Source organism: Nicotiana tomentosiformis, chromosome 3 (assembly GCF_000390325.3).
Source record: "Nicotiana tomentosiformis chromosome 3, ASM39032v3, whole genome shotgun sequence".
NCBI lineage: Eukaryota > Viridiplantae > Streptophyta > Magnoliopsida > Solanales > Solanaceae > Nicotiana > Nicotiana tomentosiformis.
In genome coordinates, this window is record NC_090814.1 from 81,933,133 (window position 1) to 81,953,915 (window position 20,783).

General features: G+C 39.2%; 2 protein-coding genes across 2 annotated transcripts; both read left to right on the forward strand.

The window, feature by feature from the left end:
* The first annotated feature begins 7,149 nt into the window (after positions 1 to 7,149).
* LOC104089144 (protein 108-like) lies at positions 7,150 to 7,961 on the forward strand. The gene is made up of 2 exons (XM_009593981.4): positions 7,150 to 7,492; positions 7,721 to 7,961. The coding sequence occupies exons 1-2, from the start codon at positions 7,219 to 7,221 to the stop codon at positions 7,726 to 7,728; spliced, it is 282 nt and encodes a 93-aa protein (XP_009592276.1). The 5' UTR covers positions 7,150 to 7,218; the 3' UTR covers positions 7,729 to 7,961.
* Positions 7,962 to 15,815: 7,854 nt separating this feature from the next.
* On the forward strand, positions 15,816 to 19,982 carry LOC104089145 (protein IQ-DOMAIN 23-like). The gene is made up of 4 exons (XM_009593982.4): positions 15,816 to 16,382; positions 18,093 to 18,293; positions 18,552 to 18,626; positions 18,937 to 19,982. Exons 1-4 carry the CDS (start codon positions 15,966 to 15,968, stop codon positions 19,723 to 19,725), a joined length of 1,482 nt encoding a protein of 493 aa, XP_009592277.1. The 5' UTR covers positions 15,816 to 15,965; the 3' UTR covers positions 19,726 to 19,982.
* Positions 19,983 to 20,783: the final 801 nt, after the last annotated feature.

Here is a 20,783-nt window from a genome sequence, read left to right on the forward strand (position 1 = left end):
CGTTCGAGGACGAACATATGTTTAAGTGGGGGAGAATGTAATGACCCGGCCGGTCGTTTTGAGTATTACAACCCCGTTTCCACATTTACTGCTCAAATTATACTTTACAGTTGTTGTGTGAATTGCCGGGGCAATTGGTTAGGGTCCGGTGAGGTTTTGGAATGAATTGGAATACTTAGTTCCAAGGTTTAAAGCTTAAGTTAAAATAGTGAACGGATATTGACTAATGTGTAAACGACCTCGGAATTTAATTCTGATGATTCCAATAGCTTTGTATGGTGATTTTGGACTTAGGAGCGTGTCCGGAAAATTATTTGGAGGTCCGTAGTGGAATTAGGGTTGAAATACCGAAAGATAAATTTTTGGGAAGTTTGACCGAGAATTGTCTTTTGATATTGAGGTCGAAATCTAATTCTGAAAATTTGAATAGGTCCGCAATGTGAAATGTGACTTGTGTGCAAAATTTGAGGTCAATCGCACGTGATTAGATAGGTTTCGGCGTCATTTGTAGAATTTAGAAATTTGGAAATTTATTAGGCTTGAATCCGTGTGTAGTTTGTATTTTTGAGGTTGTTAGGTATGATTTGAGGTCTCAGGTAGGTTTGTATTATGTAATGGGACTTGTTGATATAGTTGGCTGAGGTCCCGGGGGCCTCGCGTGAGTTTCAGATGGTTAAAGGATTGATTTTTGGACTTAAGGAAATGCTGGAACTGCTGTCTACTGGTGTGATCGCACCTGCAGAGATTTTGATCGCAGGTGCGAAGACGCATGCGCGTGAAATAAGCCGCAGAAGCGGCCAAGAGTGGGACTGGGCAGTGCTCTCAGGTGCAAGGAATTTGCCGCATCTGCGAGGCCGTAGGTGCGAAAGTATTGGCGCAGATGCGGACTGGGGCTGGCCTAGGGCGAACGCAGGTGCGAAGGGTTTGCGCATCTGCGAGCCCGCAAATTCGAGAAGGGCACCGCAGATGCGAGAAGGGCACTGCAGATGAGAGGTTTTGAAAGGTTGGCATTGTCCGTAGGCGCGCAATTTGTTCTGCAAATGCGGATGCGCAGGTGCGAGCCCAGGCACCGCAGGTGCGAAAATGCCTGGGCAGTGTTTAAAACGAGGGTTCCGAGATTTTTTCTCATTTTGGATATTTTGGAGCTCGGTTTGGGCGATTTTGGAGAGAAAATTTTCCACACAACTTGGGGTAAGTGTTCTTAATACCCTTGTGATTATATTCCATGAATTAATCTTCATTTTTAGTGTAAGATTATTGAATCTTCAAGAGAAGTAGAAGGAAATTACTATAATGTCACAAAACGAATTTTTCAAGTTTGAATGCCGATTTGGAGTCGGATTTGAGTGAAATTAGTATGGTTGAACTTGTAATTGGATGGGTTGTCGTATTTTGTAAGTTTTGTCGGATTTCGAGACATGGGCACCACGGGTAATCTTTGGGGCGTAATTTCGGATTTTGTGGAAAATATTAGCATTTTGTATGGAATTAATTATTATAAGTTGTGTGGACTAAATCAAATTAATTGTGACTAGATTCGAGCCGTTCGAAGGTTGATATGTGCAGAATGGAATTTCTGAAGCATTGTTTAACTTGCTCGATATTGGATTCGACTTGTTTGAGGTAAGTAACTCTTCTAATCTTTGAGTTGAGGGTATGAACCCTAAATATATGTATTTTGTGAATTGTTGGGAGGTGACGCACATGCTAGGTGACGGGCGTGTGGGCGTGCACTATAGAAATTGTGACATAATTATTTCTGTGGAATTTTGTAGTTAAATAATCTTGGCATTTTTCATGCGGTTTTATGAGTTAAAGAAATTGAGCTGAAAAGCATATTAAAAATCATGTTGAGGCTATGTGCCAGTATTATTGGGACCCACAAAGGTCATATTGCTGTGAATTATTGGTTATATTGAAACTTCATACTCAGTCATATTCATTTCATTGCATATCATATCTCAGTCTCTGTTGTTATTTATTGATACATCATATCATCATTTTTGGGCTATTCTCATGACATTGTGAGCCCATGAGAGAGAGACTGGAGAGATTGATGACTGAGGGAGGCCGAGGGCCTGATTGTGAGGATATTTTTGGGATCGGGCTGCACGCCGCAGCAAGCCATGTTAACTTTATATATATATATATATATATATATATATATATATATATATATATATATATTATTACTATTATATGGATCGGGGCTGCCGCCTGCAACAGGCCTTATTGGCTTATTATTGCACGTGAGTTGGCCGTGCGGATCCTTATATTATTATTGCACGTGAGTTGGCCGTGCAGATCCTTATATTATTATTGCACGCGAGTTGGTCATCTAACACGTGAGTTGGCCATGCGGATCCTTATATTATTATTGCACGTGAGTTGGTCATGCAGCACGTGAGTTGGCCGTACGGATCCAACTATTTATATTATGGCATGTGAGTTGTCCGTGCAGCATGTGAGTTATCCGTGCTTATAGCGCTTGAGCTGTAGGAGCCCCTCATGAGTCTGTACACACCCCTAGTGAGCGCAGTCGTCTATAAACAGGGATCGGGCTGCACGCCGCAGCAGGTATTGTATGGCGCTGATTGATTAAGTGTGCTGAGCACAGTGAGAGAGAATGCGAGACAATGAGATTGAGTACTCTAAGAGATGTGAGTACATGAGTGCAATCTCTGAGATACATTGCATTGACATGCACACTTGACATATATGCATAGAGATGTGTTTTCCTCATGCTATACGGTATCACATTATTCATGATTTCTCACACATGTTGATAGATGGGCATAGTGATGCATTTGTTTTACACTGGTTATCTGGGAAGAAAATGAGATATTTTATTTATTATTGAAAGGATTTTGGAAAAATTACTGTTTTTAAACTTATTCATATTTTTGGTAACTTCGGTAAACGATTTGGGTTTTCATTGATGTACTTGAAAGGCAGAACTATTTTCAGAAGTCATGATTTAGCTGAGCATTTATTCTTTGAGTTACTTCTGGTATTACTTGTTTAATATTGTTATGAACTATTATTGGTTATGGAAGTTGGACTTCGACCTTAGTAGAAGCTCGTCACTACTTTCAACCTACAGCTAGGTTTGTTACTTACTCAGTACATGGGGTCGGTTGTACTGATACTACACTTCTGCACATTGCGTGCAGATGTTGGCTGTTGTTGTTGCTGTGCTCGATGGTTGCGGGATTTGAAGATGTACCTGCGTTCCTGTTGTAGCTGCCTCTTATTCATGGTAGCCTTAGATTTATAAAAGCTCTGTTTATGTACTATTCAAACAGACTATGTATTTATTTCATTTCCGCTTTGTATACTCTATTCTTAGAAGCTCATGATTTATACTACTAGTTCTTGGGGAAATGTATTCGTTTTAGATATTCTCATTTAAATAATTGCTATTGTAATTGGATAATTGAAAGTTGGCTTACCTAGTGGGTTGGGTTAGGTGCCATTATGACTAGTTGGATTTTGGGTCGTGACATGATGGGTGAGGCCCAGATAAAGAGGATATGGCAGACTTATTTTCATAAACTTTTGAATGAAGAAGGGGATCGGGATGTTGTGCTATGTGATTTGGAGAATTCCGAGAGTCACTATGACTTTGGGTAATGTAGGCGCATTAAGGTTGAGGGGGGTGGGAGCTATGCGTAATATGAGTAGGGCCAGAGCGACCGGTCGAGACAAAATTCCGATAGAATTTTGGAGATGTGTGGGAAGAGCAGGCTTGGAGTGGTTCACTGGGCTATTTAATATTATTTTAGGACGAAGAGGATGCCAGATGAGTGGAGGTGGAGTACGGTGGTTCCGTTGTATAAGAACAAAGGTGGTATCCAGAGTTGTAACAACTATAGGGGTATCAAACTACTAAGTCATACCATAAAAGTTTGAGAGAGGGTGGTAGAAATGAGGGTAAGAAGGACAGTGTCCATATCCAACAACCAGTTCGGGTTCATGCCGGATCGTTCTACTACGGATGCTATCCACCTTATTAGTAGGTTGGTAGAGTAGTACAATGATAGGAAGAAGGATCTGCATATGGTGTTTATTGACCCGGAGAAAGCGTATGATAAGGTTCCTAGAGAAGTTCTCTGGAGATGCTTGGAGACAAAATGTGTGTCGGCTGCCAACATTAGGGCGATTAAGGACATGTATGATGGATCTAAGACTCGGGTTAGGAGAGTAGGAGGCGACTCAGAGCATTTTTCGGTTGTTATGGGGTTACACCAAGGATCTGCGCTCAGTCCATTCTTATTTTCCTTGGTGATGGACGCACTAACACACCGTATTTAAGAGGAGGTGCCATGGTGTATGTTATTCGCTGATGACATAGTTCTGATTGATGAGATGCGAGGTGGTGTTAAATAGAGGCTGGAGGTTTGGAGACAGGACCTTGAGTCTAAGTGTTTTAAGTTGAGCAGGACCAAGACAGAATACCTGGAGTGCAATTTCAGCGTCGAACCGAGGGAAGCGGGCATGGACGTGAGGCTTGAATCATAGGTCATTCCCAGTAGAGGCAGTTTCAAGTACCTTGGATCAGTTATCCAGGGGAATGGGGAGATCGAGGAGGATGTCACACACCGTATTGGGGTGGGTAGATGAAGTGGAGGTTAGCATCTGGAGTCTTGTGTGACAAGAAAGTGCCACTGTTACTCAAATATAAGTTTTATAGAACGGTGGTTAGACCGGCCATGGGATACAGGGCTGAGTGTTGGCCAGTAAAGAACTCGCATATCACAAAAATAAAAGTAGCATAAATGAGGATGTTGAGGTAGATGTGCGGGCACACACGGATGGATAATATTAGGAATGATGATATTTGGGAGAAGGTGGACGTGGCTCCCATTGATGACAAGATGCGGGAAAAGAGACTCAGATGGTTCGAGCATATTTTCAGAGAAAAAGCCCAGATGCACCGGTAAGGAGGTGTGAGCGGCTGGTTTCGGAAGGCACGAGAAGAGGTAGGGGCGGCCTAAGAAGTATTAGGGAGAGGTGATCATGCAGGGCATGTCGCGACTTCAGATTTTCGAGGATATGGCCCTTGATAGGAAGCTGTGGAGGTTGAGTATTAGGGTTGTAGGGCAGGGTCATAACTTTGTGGGGCTAGTCTGATAGGATTTTTGTCTTAGACTGCTAGTGGTTAATATTTTGTTCTCACTACTCTTTCGTTTTATAGTGCATGATTTATTTACTAGTTATTGTTATTGTTTTCATATATTTTCTGTGTTTTATGATGCTATTATTATTCCTTTGGTTTCTGTTGAGGGTACTGATATATTGTCTCTTTTCATCTTCTTGAGCTGAGGGTCTTTCGGAAACAATCTCTCTACTCCCTCGGGGTAGGGGTAAGGTCTGCATACACATTACCCTCCCCAGACCCCACTAGTGGAATTTTACTGGTTCATTGTTGTTGTTGTTATTGTTGTTGTTGTTATTGTTGTTGTTGTTGTATGTTTATAACACTCAGAAGGTCACTCAACCAAAATTGTCAAACTTCCGATGGCCAAAAATCTATTTTACACTCTAAATTATCAATCTTTGTCTCTCTTTTTTAATTTTTAATGTTATGAAATAAGTAAAAAAGTGAAAAAGAATTTTCAATCATATAAATTATTGTATTAATAAAATAATTAAGTCAAAAATTTCCTTAGAATCATTTATTTGTATCATAATTTTGACAATAATAATAAAAACTCAAAAAAATCATTTACACAATTGAGAATAAGAGAGAATAAAGTTTTTAAAACATATATTTCATGCATGTGATATAAAAATAATTATTTAAAATAAAATATACAATTATATATGGTTGAAAACGGTTCTCATTATTCCAAATTAATGGTTAACTATCGACACAAAAATACAATGATCTAAGTTTTGGGGTACAGAAAACTTTTGACAGGACTGTTATATGAGCTGTTACTGAGATCATATGGGTAAATCATCTGAAAAACAACTAAAAGTTTAACAAAAGAAATTATGCACAGGAAGAACCTATGCCCTTCTCAGTTTTTGGCACACAAAGATAAAAGGAGATAAAAAGAGTCCTTTTGGATGGAGGGGCTATGCCTCAGGTATTTAAATTCATAACTAGGTTTTGTACGTGTTTGAGTGTATAAATAAAATTTGGATCTGAACTCACACAAAATCACCATAAAATTTCAACTATTATTTGAATTTGACTCATTCCAAATCTTAAATATTCCCTCTCATATATATCCAAATATCTCCAGACAAAATCACTCTAAATACGTCAAATAACCTATCATATACATGCCCATCTAATTTTCATTTTTGGGTTGGGAGAGAAGAGATTTTAATTTTTGTAACCGCATTTTGATCAGAATATCTAATTAAACTCTGGTATTCAAGATGATTCGTACTACTCAACTGCCAGAAAACACAACACAATTCATAAGTATTAACAGGAGGGTAAATTCTTGAGAAACCAAAACCATTGAGATCTTAAAAGTAACAAGTCCTGTCAATGTGCATGGCTTCCATCGAACAAGTGGAGCGGTCAATATCCATTTTCTAAGGGTCATTAATTCATCTTTAATTTGTACAACTATTGTTAGCTAGATTTCAAGATAGAAAATGCTCTGATGATACTAGATTATATAGGATCGCAACCAGATCAAAGCTTGTTTATCGAGCAAATCAAACTCCAACATATTCAAATGGTTTAGGAAATTAGCTACAATGAATAGAGCTTAAATTCTTGGACAATGTATCTTGTTGAAGAGATGAGCTTGAGTTCCATATATTAAGTTAGAAAGCTCACTGATCAGCCAGAGAGTATTAAGATAGGTTAGCAGTTGGTCCCTGTATATGCAAATTGCCGTATCATTCGGTATAGGTGTTGCATATCAATCTTTCGCAAAGGCCAAATACCTAGAGCTAATTAAGTATGAATTTTGTAATGGCAAAATGTGTGGCTAAACACAAAAAAGCTGTGTATCAAAACTTAGTATAACAATTTTGTAATTACAAAATGTGTGGCTAAACACAAAAAAACTGTGTATCAAAACTTTGTATTAGGTTGTTCATGCAGAAGGGTCTTAATTTTCGTATACATTCATGTTTCATTCTTTCCTTAATAACTATAAATAGGAGCCTACGCTTCCTTCCTGGAACAACATACAATAACTCAGCTAATACTTTTCTTTTAAACAACCAGTTATTTAAAGAAGGAATATGGCAGCCATGAAGTTCATTGTTTCCCTTGTTCTGCTAGCAATTGTGCTTCAAAGCCGAGTGATTGAATGTCAGGGACAAATGACTTGCTCTGTATCACTTAATAACCTGAACGTGTGCGCGCCATTTGTGGTGCCAGGGACAACCAACCCGACCCCCAGTGCCGACTGTTGTTCGGCACTCCAGTCAGTGGACCATGAGTGCCTTTGCAACACTCTCCGCATCTCTGCCCGCCTTCCTGCTCAATGCAACCTTCCTCCCCTCTCTTGTGCTGGTCAGTAATATGAAAATGACGATATTAATTTTTTGAGTTTAATATTTATACACCGGCAGTGCGAAAGAAATTTTATACTATCATGCCACTGAAAAATACTACTATCCATTAAAAAGGATATCTTTACACTTTCATGTATATAAGGTAAATCCTAATTTCCTAGGGTGACTTCTGGTAAAGTAACATTCTTACTGCTTACAGTTACTGAATTTTTATTTTTTGTTGCAGCAAACTGAGTCGTCTGATGACGATGCCAATAACCACAGCTATTAGGCGAATAATGTCTAGAGTTCTACGGCAATAAATTATATGCGACCCTCGCTTTCTCTTTTGTTTGCTTTGTTCTTTAGGGAGATGTTTTATGTCCTCTGATCTGCAATTTAGTCATATGATGTAATGTAGGTCAGACAAGAGTACACTGTGTGTTATGTGAAATCAATAAGAGGAAGATGTTCCCATTCTCATACTACGTACAGACTCTTTAAGTTTGATATTTCGAGCTCGTTTCTAAATTTGCGGGGTTAGGAAGGGTTATCCCAATTTCTCATAAAATCTGATATGTCTAACTAATCACAACAAAATTATGCCTTCGCTTTCATATGTTAACTTAAACTAAACATGATTTTACATATGATAGCTTTGTCATGAGAGGCGGATCCACAATTTTAACTTCTAAATTTTAGAACGACGACTTCAAGTACTAATATATAACTGATTCTATATTTAACATTTGTACTAAAGTTTTTAACAAAAATACACTACTTAATCAAAAGCTACTGGATTCGACCGAACCTGCACTCCGGCTTCAAGCTCCTCCCCTGTTTGTCATTTAGAATAAGGAAAAGGGTAATAAAAGGAACCAAGACTCCCCTACTTCCTAGGGCTGCTTAGAGAGCGGATTGTTACGCTTAAAGGTTCGGCTTATCGGTTCTCGGTTTGTAAATGTACTAATTCGCTAGCCAAACCGATAACATATCGGGCAGATTGGTATAGGTTTAGCGATTATCGGGCGATTTACCGGCTAAATCAAATAGACAATGAGTGCACATACCACTTGACATTAAATCACTAAATTTAAATCTTGAATTCAACCCGTTTATATGACGATGTCATGCCCGAATATTCAAACCATTTCGAGAAGTCACTAACTAGAAATTTATGTTTTCTCCGTAGAAGATCTAGTCAGAATGCATATAGCCATATACTAAATTAGTGTTGCGTAGGGCTCTTTTCTTTCTGCTATTGCATCAAGCAATATAGCCATATGCAAGTGCATTTTCACTAACTGGCAGAAGTCACTCAAATTTGAAAGTGCATTTTCAATAGTCTATGATAGAAACTAAGGATCTACCAAACTATATAGAGAACCAGGTTCTCTATTAGTTCCACATAATACACACACACACACACACACACACATAACAGTTAGTAAATAACACAATAGAGTTTTACGTGGAAAACTCCCAGCTCATGGGATTAAAAAACCATGACCTACACTCGTAGAATTTCAACTTCACTACTGAGAAAACTTTAGATTACAAACTATTGTAACCTAGGAATTAATTTTTTAATCCCTCACTAACTTGTAATAACTCATACAAGCCCCTTTGTAATAACTCTATTACAAAGCTTACAACTCGACTAACTCTAGCCAAGACACAAACACAAGGTTTATGGTTTTACAAAAGATTTCCTACATAATGCTTCTAACTAAGCTAAGTAGGAATTACAAGTAAATCACTTTAACAAAGGTACAACACAACTAAGGATATATAATGACTCAATGCAGGAAACGAGTCCTTCGTTATGTTGTTCTTTGTTCTTGACGCCTTGAATGTCACTTACAAGTTGACAACATACTTGACAGGAAGCTTGATGAATTCTGGAATGTGCAAGTGTGATGTTTTTCCTTTGCTTCATGTTAATATTACATAAGTGACATCACTTGAATGATGTAAATATGTTTGGTACACGGGCATTCCCCATAAAGTGACTGGTGCACTGTTTCCACTATTGCGTGTGTGCTGAGATACAGTTGCAGCCACTTTACAGCTGTGGGGAGTTGACTGGTACAGCCAGCAAGGGAACTGATATTCATCTGTTGTTTATTTGATTCTGAGTGTTGGAACATGTCCCAGACTTGAAACTTGTTAATCTTGAGCGCTTTGAGGAAGTGGAGCAGGTTCCCCATCTGGTTCTTAACATTAAGTTTATTAGATCATCAAAATATAACAGGACACATAACTTATCAATTTTCTCCTTTTTGATGATGACAAACTTGTAATAAAATTTCCCTTGAGAACCAGAATACCATAAATAGTACCAAAAAAAAGTTTTGTATTCCCCCTGAACCTTGTTTCCCCCCTCTGTTCCCCCTCAATTACTTTTTCCCCTTTTGGCATCATAAAAAGATTAGTAACAAGGAAGAAATAAAAATAAGTCTAGTAAGGTTAACTCATGCCGCATATGTGTACACAAACATGACTAAAAGTAGAGCAGAAGAGCAATGTATGCAAAGCAAAAGGACGGGACATTCATTAACTTTTGGAAATAAACAGGGAGCAGTACCATTTGTTACATAATCATCCACAAAAATAAAACAACAAAAAGAAGTACCAGCCACTAAACATATCCAAACAAAGGAGACCAAAAACAGAGGACAGACAACTTGAACTTGACACTGGGAAGGGAACGATTTTAAGGAGCACTGGAAGGGGGAGGCAGAGATGAAGAAGAAAGAGTTCTAAGGAGGATATCCATTCGAGCATTTACGGACCTTTGCTCAGTAAGTAATCTCTCCTTTAGGTCCTCAACCTATTTCCTGAGATCAACATTCTCCTTGGTCAGACGGGCAACCTCTGTGCTTTGTGTGCTTCTGGAACCAGGTGCCTCCTGGGTCAGACTAAGCTGTCCCTTGAGAATAACATTTTGTGCCTTCAACTTCCTTATCTCTTCATTGGAAATATTCTGAGCTTCAATCATTTGAGAGATAGTGGAGTATGAGTCCAATGCTTCAATGAGGAACAAGTCTGCTCGTGATGTAATGGAATATCTTTCTGCACGAGGGAGCAAAACCTTGTTCACCATCTCGAATAAAAATTAGAACACTGGAAGGAGGGCCTTCTTGTGTACTCGTTCCCCCTCCTGTACTGCATCATCCTTCAAAATGATAGTTCTGAAGTTTGATGAACAAGTCCCCTCAATGGAGGATATTCCGTCAGTAGGCACTCCCAAGATGGTTCCCAACACAGCCTCATCCATCACAAAGTCAACACCATTCACCTTCATGCATATGTTGTCATCCTCGACTGTGAAAAAGTCGGCATAGAAACTACGCACCTCTGCCTCATACACCATAGGACTCTTATTTGTGAACAAATGTGTCCCCTATTGAAAGTCACAGATATCAACCAGTTGGCGTATTCCTATCATGTCAAGAATATCAGGGGCAAATGTTCTGCCTCATAGCACCTTCTGGTTTCTCAGATTTTCCCTTTCTTCATTCTTGGCCACACCTACTTTGGCCTTCTTGGAGGAACCGGGTTCCTTGTTGGCTCCAGCCTTCCGTTTCACTAATTTTCTCACACTTTTCTCTTTCTCTGCAGATTTCTCAGACACCTTCTCAGACACAGATTTCTCAAACACTTTCTCACCAGACTCCTCAGCCACTTTCTCTCCAGACTCTCCCACTTCAACATTGCTAACCTCCATCATTCTCGCAGATGACTCTTTCCCATGTTTTGAAACAGTAGGTTTCGTAGAGAACTTACGAATTAAGGGACTGGGTTCCTCCTCCACCTCATCATCAACGTCAATAACGAGTGTTGTAGGCACTACCTCTCAATGTACTAACTTTCCACCCTTTACCAACCTTCTCCTCTTCTTTTATTTCTTACTTTTCTTCAGAGCTGACTCAAGAGCTTCCTTCTTTTGCAGCCTAGTAGTAGGTCTTTTAAGAGTGGGCATTTTTGGAGTTGCCCTTCTACTCCTAGCACTAAAAAAGCTCGCAAGAGCCACATTGTCATAGTCTTCTTCACTACCTTCATTCTCTTCCTCAGACAGAGATCTCATCTCAGGTGTGACAATGGTCAATGGCTCAGCATAAAAATAAGGAGAGGGAGCGGGATCAATACTGACCCGAGGTTCTATTGACGAACAAGGGGTTTCATCCCAAGTAGGAACAGAGGGCTCCTCTTGGGCGGAGGGATCGGGTCCCTCATATGGTTCCCCAATAGTATTTTCAGGTGCCAGATTTTCGACAGGAACCAGTTCCCTACCCTCTTCCTATAGGCCATCACCTTCCCCTTGAGACCCATTTGTTTCAGACACACCTTCATAACCACCAACCAAACATCCCTCAGTAGCTATTGACAACATATTCTCTAAGGCCTCTTGTTCTTTTAACCCCAAAGTAAACTCAGAAGGCACATGAGGAATATTACCTGTATGATCTGCAACATTCAAATCGAGACCTGGGTAGTTATTGCTGATATGTCACCAGTACGAACCATACCTTGTTGTGCCTCAGAACTCTCTTCCAAACGCAGACTAGAAACTTTCTGATTTTCTTCTCCCTCTATTGTTTCTCTCTCAGCCATTTTTTCTGGCGAGGCAATGGGAGAGGTCATAGCCACAAACCTCTTGGGATTTGAAGTTTTGTGACTCCAATGATAACCAAAACTTGATTGGGTTGGAGAAAAGGCAGTGGGTGGTTGGGAATCTTACTTAGGGTTTGGACTGGGTGGCGTAGGGTACTTAGACTCTGTTACTGGTGCTTCAAGAGATGAAGACACAGTGGGGACGATACTGGGACATTTTAGGCTTCGAGATTCTTAGACATTATGGAGTGTAGTGAGAGTTTATGAAAGAAGAGAGTGTTTGGTTGTTGAGAGAAAAGGGAAATTTTGGCTTTTGATGTGAACAGTGTGAGAGTGACAGAGTTTGGGTTTATTTAAAGGGGGTGAGGGACCGGTTAGGAACGGGTATTGATTTTCTGGGTAGACGGGTCATTTTATTACGGGTAGGACGCTTGGGTTCTAAAAAGGGAAAAAGGAGAAACTGATATTTTAATGACGTGGCACCTTTTTTAGCCGTTTAAGAAGTTGTGCATGAGAGTACAAAGGAACTACTAATCTGTGTCAAAGGAACCAGGTTCCTTGACAGATTTTATAAATGTAAGCCTCATCCTTTTATCAAAGTGCAATACCATTAACTCCTTGTTTGCTCTGTGATCGCCATGTGTGTCTACCTGTAACGGTATAGAAATGAGTTAGATCTTGCCAGAAAATACTTTTTAGCTATTTTACCTGTTCATTTCTTTCATAGCCAATCATCAAGGGACTATGTTCTCAGCTTGATTTTATCAACCCAAGTGCCAAACGATTCTTTTCAAAGTGCTCTCTACTCAGTGCTTTGGTGAAGACGTCTGCAATTTGATCTTCTGAGCTGCAAAACTTCATGCAGATAAGCCCTTTTTCAACATTGTCTCTAAGAAAATGATGCCGCACATCAATGTGCTTTGTTCTCTTATGCTGAACTAAGTTCTTTGCCATGTTGAGAGCACTGGTGTTATCACAGAGTAATGGCACACAATCAGAAAATATGCCAAAATCCTCTAACTAGTGCTTGATCCACAACAATTGAGCACCGCAAGAGGCAGCTACCATATACTCAGCTTCTGCAGTTAAAAGAGCCACTGAGTTTTGTTTTCTTGTACCCCATGAAATTAGACACGACCCAGAAAGTGTGCCATGCCAGAAGTGCTTTTCCTATCTACCAGATAACCAGCATAATCAGCGTCGGCATACGCGATCAAGTCGAAATTATCTTCTGAGGGGTAGTAGAGAACCAGGTCCTGCGTTCCTTTTAGATATCTCAGGAATCTCCTTGCCAGCAGTTGCCGGATTAGCCTTCGGACTTTCCTTACCCGCCTTTATTGAGAAAGAAGAGATCTAAAGGTTGGACATCCATCGCTGGCAGCCTTCAGATGAGATTCATTTGGATTTGATTGAAACCTGGCACATAGTCCCACACTGAAAACGATATATGGTCTACTTGTTGTGAGATACAAGAGTGACCCAATGATACCTCTGTACATGGTCTCGTTCACAAGGGAACCAGGTTCATCCATGTCCAGACGAGTGGCAGTGTCAATAGGAGTATCAATGATTTTTGAGCTTTCCATTTCAAATCTTTTCAGAAGCTCTTTGATATACTTCTGCTGACCTATCATTGCGCCCTTAGGAGTTTGCTTGACTTGCAGACCCAAGAGGAAATTCAATTCTCCCATCATGCTCATTTCAAACTCACTTTCCATGAGCTTTGCAAACTCCTCACACAAAGAATCATTTGTTATACCAAAGATGATGTCGTCAACATAAACTTGTACAATGAGCAGGTTCCTCCCCCGTTTCTTCAGAAATAAGGTGTTGTCAATTTTTCCTCTTGTAAGGCCATTTTCTAGGAGAAATTTGGACAACCTTTCATACCATGCATGAGGAGCCTGCTTCAGCCTATATAAGGCCTTGTCGAGTTTAAAACATGCTCAGGATGCGACATTCGAAGCCAGGTGGTTGCTTGACGAAGACTTCTTCTTTTAGAAAGCCATTCAGAAATGCACTTTTGACATCCATTTGGAACAATTTGAATTCCATATGAGATGCAAAGGTAATGAGGATTCTGATGGCCTCCATTCGAGCAACTGGAGCAAAAATTTCATCATAGTCAATTCCTTCTTCTTGATTATAGCCTTGAACTACCAGCCTTGCCTTGTTGTGTTCCCAAACTCATCAAGTTTGTTTCTAAATACCCACCTGGTTCCTATAATAGTTTTGTCAGCAGGTCGAGGAACCATGTGCCATACGCTTGAGACTTGTTGATCTTGAGTACTTTGAGAATATGGAACAGGTTCCCCATCTGGTTCTTAACATTAAGTTTGTTGGATCATCAAAATATAACAGGACACATAACTTATCAGTCTAATACCACTAAGTTAGTATCTGAGATAAAACAATAACAGTTAGTGTCTTAGTGAACCTTCTGATCGTGAATAATAACTGCTACTTTGAGAGCAACCAGAATATTCTGCTAAGTGCTAAGTGTTGACCGCTAAGGGAAATTAGAAATTAGGGATTTAGATTTTAGGTTTACAAACAGTGGAAGTGATATTTAATATAAATAGGGGTAAAAATGCAAAATTCTTAATGGTTTAACGGTTTATCCGTAAAGAAAATTGAATAATCCGCCCAAAATCGATAAGCCGCTAATTGTAAAATTTCAATCCGTTCATCAACCGTTAATCCAATAACCTGATAGCAATAAGCTATTAAGTCAATTTTGTGGTTCGATTTTCGGTTACGGTTCGATTTTGAACTGCCCTACTACTTCCCAAAGCAAGGGGAAAAAAGTTTTTAACAAAAAAGAAAAGTGAATGGGTTGCCAACAATTATGAGAACCAAATATAATTAAAGAGTTACTTCTCTTCTGGAAGTTTGTCAGTTAAATCCCTCATATTTGTTCTACTGTATACTGTAGACCCAAAAGAAAAATTAAGAATCAAAATCAACAGAGAGCTTTAGAGTATACAATTTAGAACATCAACCAAATAAGCTAGTTCAAGACCAGGTTGTGATTTGGGGCCAACTTGCCTTCATGGCCCATTGACAACTACAAGACCGGGAGATGTCCAATATGTGAAGATCTTTATGATTGACAACTACAAGTAATTGCAAGTTTGCTTAGCGAAGTGGAACAAATAAGAGTATCATACTGCTAGTCATTTTTTTAATTAAAACTTCTAAAATAGATATTTCAAATCAACTTCGAATGTCACATTAGTTACCATAAATAAATGATAAAATAAACATTATAGTAATGTCAAACATCTTCAGGCATGTCAAAATAAATTGAGAACAAAAGAAATTGAAAATGTCGAATCCGACACGAACAAAACTTAAACATACCAAGGCTCAAAAATAACTACAATACTGAACTAATGACCAGTCCCTCAATTTTGTCTCCCTTATTAAGACCAGAAAAACAAAAAGGAATTATATGCCATCATTAAATTAAAAAAAACGTATGCCATACACGTGGAATTAAAAAAGAAAAACAAAAAGAGAGGAATCAAACAAGGATTCTTTCATTTAGACATTATGATGAGAAAAATATTGTATATTAACACAAAGGTATAGAGAAGGCTGAGATATTGTAATGTGAGGACGGAAGAGTGGGCGCCATTGGAGAAGCACAAGGACCCAATTCTTACCTGTCAAAAGTCGTCCTCTTTTACATTTATAGGGTCCCCAATTTCCAACCACCCTTATAAACCAAGCTCATAGCGCGTCTCGCCCCATACTTCTCTAACCTCGCGTGTTCTTCATTACCACTCTCTCACCAGCAAAATTGCTCTTTTCTCTTCTTGTAACTTATGCTTCTCTTGCAAATTAATTGCAAAATGAATTGCTTATGATACATGGGTAAAGCCAGCAGATGGTTACGTTCGCTTTTGGGCTCCAAGAAATCTCCGTCGTCGGAATCATCGCCGGCGGCGAGGGAGGGAAAGAATAAGAAGTGGGGTCTGGGGAAATCTTCCAATGGTAGTGGGAGAAGCATTGTCGGAGGTGGGGGAACAGAGATTGTTAATTATGGGAATGAAGACCCACCCCCGAGCCCTTACGCGGAAGCGTTGGACGCGAACAAGCACGCGATAGCGGTGGCAGCAGCCACTGCGGCGGTTGCTGAGGCTGCTTTAGCGGCGGCTCAGGCGGCGGCTGAAGTCGTTAGGCTGACAAGCGGTAGTAGGTCCGCAAAGGCTTACGTCAGTAGTAACAGTGACCGCCGCCGTGAATGGGCTGCCGTTAAAATTCAGTCTGAATTTCGAGCTTACCTGGTTAGTAGTTTTCACTTAAATTTTTACTGCATTTATTTTTCTTAGGAATTAATAATTTTAAAATTCTGAATTTAGGAAAATTAGTTGATATTAAGGTTTGATGGTTGGGGACGAGAATGGAGCGAAGCCAACTGACAAGTTGCATAGTGACTTCACAATCGCAATGAAATGATAGCATGTGTGGTTTCAAAATTATCCATTCCTTCTTGTCTGTCACGTCACTGTCATTCTTCTTTTAAATCTTCCATTATTCAATTGCTACTCTCTTTTTTTTTTTTGGCTAAACATTTTTGAGTTTCAAAAAAGTATAGAAATTTTCTTCTTTTTAACAGTATCAACACAGAAATAATGCTGTTTATTTTAATGTTTAGAAAAGAAGTTTGATTTGTTTAATTTCTTAAGACTTCTTCATTTTCCTACCTACCTTGACACAATCTATCTACAATAAATAAGACGGGGTACGGACATAACACACCGAAAGGAACGGTGTAGGAAAAGGCAAAACGTGTTTGTTCACTTCCTGAAGTAGGATGCTTTGTGATGCTAGAAATAGCCTTATTTTAATTGTTTTTGTACGTTAACGATATTTTGAAAATATGGGGTGGCCTCATTGAAAAAGATAGTACTAGTAATTACTCTAGAGAATACTGTGGTATGTGCGTTTTGAAATTTTGTTGGCTCCAATCATCTTATGTAGTACTACCAAATATAGGACCTTATTGAACCATTTATTAGAGTTTTCAGATCTGTCTTTTGATTTGTTTTTCTCTAGTGAATTGATTCTTCTAATGTCTTGGTCAACCATAGTACTGGACTAGCTAAATACTAAGGTGACTCATCTTCCTATCCCTTTCTGAAGCGGATATCAGTGTCTTTCACTGCTATAATATTTTTGTCTTCTTCAGGTGTGTTATGAGGTGGTTAAGTGGTGCCAAGATTGACGAAAAGGACTTCCCAACAACTACCCTATTTCTCCCGTGAAGAAAATGAGATGCAGCACTAGGCCGACGCTTTTAGTGGGGCGTGGGTGTTAAAATTAACAAATTACTGATCACTGATGTCCATGGACATATTAGAATCCGACGAGGAATATACTGATGAGTCTTTTGATAATCTTGTTTCTGGAGAGATTTCTATTTAGACAAATCCTACAATTTAGATCAATGGTGCAGTGTACCACTGCACAACTACACTATGTGACTATAGGTGCAGGTTTAATATACATTTTTTTTTTATATTTGAAAATTTTCAGTTATATATGTAGAGTCCGAGAGGTGGAGGACGAATTCAGCTTCAGCTACTGCTGACAATAGACAGCCGCATTGGTGCTAAATGAAAACTTAACATAAAGCCGCCTTTAGACCTGTCTTAAGTGAATTTCATTTTAAATGGTGTCTGTTCTCACTGGATAATACCTACTAGATGAAATTAATATGACAGATGCAGCATGGTTTAAGAAAAAGAGTGATAACCTTTCTGCTGTTTCTCTGTTTGCTCCACATCATTTATCGGCATAGTAGTTTGTATTCAACTATAACTAATCATTTTTGTATCTAGTGCTCAAGTATCATATCAATTTTTGACTCAGGCAACCCACCTGAGATGTGGGATTAAATGAGACTGCAATATCTCTTAGGTGATATAGAATTTAGATTCATGCATGATAGCTAAGATGAATCAACCTTTAACGTTCTGTGGGGCATGTTGCAGGCTAGAAGGGCATTGAGGGCACTGAAAGGACTAGTGAAACTGCAAGCATTAGTCAGAGGTCGTATTGTGAGGAAACAAAGTGCAGATATGCTCCGACGTATGCAAGCCATGGCTCGAATCCAGGCTCGAGCTTCTGCCAACCGGACTATAACTTCAGATCCTCCTTATTCCAGCATCAAAGCATCACGATTCGAGCATCCTGTAAGTATTATATTTTAGAGATGAGCTCAGTAAAAGCTAGGTTCTTTTGTATGTTTCTTTTGACAAATTAATCTTGTTAATCTCCTTCAATTGATAGGATCTTGAAGTTTACATGGTAGCATGCAGGAATATTCTTAGATTAATACTTTACGTCAAATATTTTGTTCAAAGCAACTATTGACATGGATTAATTTTGAACTTGTACATTGATTGTATTGTATGGTAATCATTTTATCTTCTTCCACAAATCATTTGCAGGGCATTGCAACTCCGAGAAAATATGATCCCCAACAGTATTCATTCAATTGCAAATATCATGGGCCAAACCTGAAGGTACCACTCTCCAGTAATTCTGATTTATATTTTATTGTCTTCCTAAGCTTCACACATGGTTGGACCTCGGAAGCATATTCATTCCCAGAGATGTCTGAAGCTCCTAGAAGTAAAAGGGACCTTATACTAACCATTTACGCTGAACTGCTATGCCTACGTTCTCAGTGTGCCATTCTAACAATCAGAGTAGTGGATTTCTTTGCTTATAACTGAACTAAACACAACATAAAAACTCATTTCAGTTAGATGTCCGCCAATTTCAGTCATGCATGCATTGATGCATCCTGAATTTTTTCGTTATTAAATGCAGAAATCTGGTTCTAAATTGAATGCACATGAGAGCTTCGGTCAGGATAGATCGCATTTGGCTTCACAGTGGATACATAACTGGATGGAGGAATGTGCAACAAATGGCTACGGAGACATTTCCCTACAAAAAGGTGTTGGAGATCAAGATGAGAGCACTGACAAGATACTTGAGATAGACACATGGAAACCTCGTCTAAACCCCAAACCAAGTGAGAAAAACTCTCACAATTCACATTATTTTTCATCTTGGAACGATAATGCACAGGGAACGAGAACTGTCAACTCTATATCAAGGCATTTGGCAAACCATATGAAACCAAATCCTAGTATATCTTCAGGGGAAGTTTCATCTTTAAGGTCACTGGCATTTTGTCAAGAAACTGATCAGTCAGCGGCTTGGACTGTTGAGCGCAGCCCTGGCGTGCACTCCACATTGTCCAGGCCAGGGAGTAGCAGTAGAAGAGGCCCTTCTCCTTCGAGGAGCGAGTGCTCACGAAGCTTGTTCGGGGAGTACCCAGGTCACCCCAACTATATGTCTAATACAGAATCATACCTTGCGAAACTTCGGTCGCATAGCGCACCCAGACAAAGATTGCAGTTTGAGAAAGTTGGTTCGAGAAAGCAAGTTGATGGACTTGTGGATGCAGATACAAATTCAGAGAAGAGTTGGAGATCACTTGGTAACTTTAGGAGCAAAGCAAAACCAGGATCAGGTCGCTCAGACAGAGTAGGGACACCTGATCATCAACGTGCTGTCCGTTTCAGCTCCCCCTTCGGCTCGAGACAGTAGAGATGCTTCCTTTGACAATTGCGAAGCAATTTAGTCATGCTGTACAAATTGTAATAGTAAAAATCAGGCTTGGTCTCAATGTAACCAGAGGTACTTACTTGCCAAGTTGACGCAAGACTTGTGTCTGTAGAGTGAAAAATAACGGGTTTGCAGTTAATTATCTTGTTTGATGCTTGTCTTGGTATGTCTTCTGTTAATTTGTTAATGTTGCTTGTTACAACATTTGATAAAATGTAACATTTTACCGTCCCTTGAAAGTTAAGGACTTGTAAAAATGTATGTTAGTTTTACACTATCAATGTGACAGGAGTAACTGTTAAGCATATGAAGCAACAAAAGAATGTTGTTGCTGAGGCACTTTTGACTTCACCGGCGTGACTGGTTTTCCTTCTCAACTCCATATGCATTTTAGTGGAACATATATTACTTTCGAGCTGGAATTCTTTGGTCATATGATGATTTATTGTTAACTCTTAACAAATATCCAGTCAGTTTCAATTTTAAAATCCTAACAGTTACTATAAGACGGCTAGCAATTGATGGTCATAGTAATTTAAGAGATTTTTCTTGTTTTTTTCTTTCTTCCCTTTTTTTTTTGCCTATTTATCTGTGTAACGCAGAAAAAAGAAATGTATGGAAAGTCACATTCAGTTTTTGTTTTGCTGTCATTTTTTACATGAACTATGCATTCACGGAGGTATTACCTTTTATGTCTACGCTAAAGTTCTTTACTTTTAAGCTGCCTTTTATTAGGCGACTTTAGACCCCAAATGGTTGCACAATCATTAGTAAAAGTGAAATATTTCTTCCCATATATTTTGGGTCCCATGAGACTGCCTCAATTAAAGAGGATAGTCCGATACACAAGCAGGGTATCCCTAGGAGTGTTGATGTAAACAGCAAAGATCCCGCATTTATATAAGGTCCAAAAAAAAGTCGTATCATAATATAAATATTAGTGACTGTTTTCACAATTTAAACATGTGACTTATGGATCATGAGGAGAGAACTTATCATTACTCAAAAGACTCCCTCCTGTTTGCGCCTCAATTGAAGAA

Bases quoted from the DNA above. Each gene is read 5' to 3' on its own strand.
- LOC104089144 (XM_009593981.4), top strand. From the start codon at position 7,219: ATGGCAGCCATGAAGTTCATTGTTTCCCTTGTTCTGCTAGCAATTGTG.
- LOC104089145 (XM_009593982.4), top strand. From the start codon at position 15,966: ATGGGTAAAGCCAGCAGATGGTTACGTTCGCTTTTGGGCTCCAAGAAA. The intron at 16,383-18,092 runs GTTAGTAGTTTT...GGCATGTTGCAG, and splicing joins CTGAATTTCGAGCTTACCTG to GCTAGAAGGGCATTGAGGGC. The intron at 18,294-18,551 runs GTAAGTATTATA...AATCATTTGCAG, and splicing joins CATCACGATTCGAGCATCCT to GGCATTGCAACTCCGAGAAA.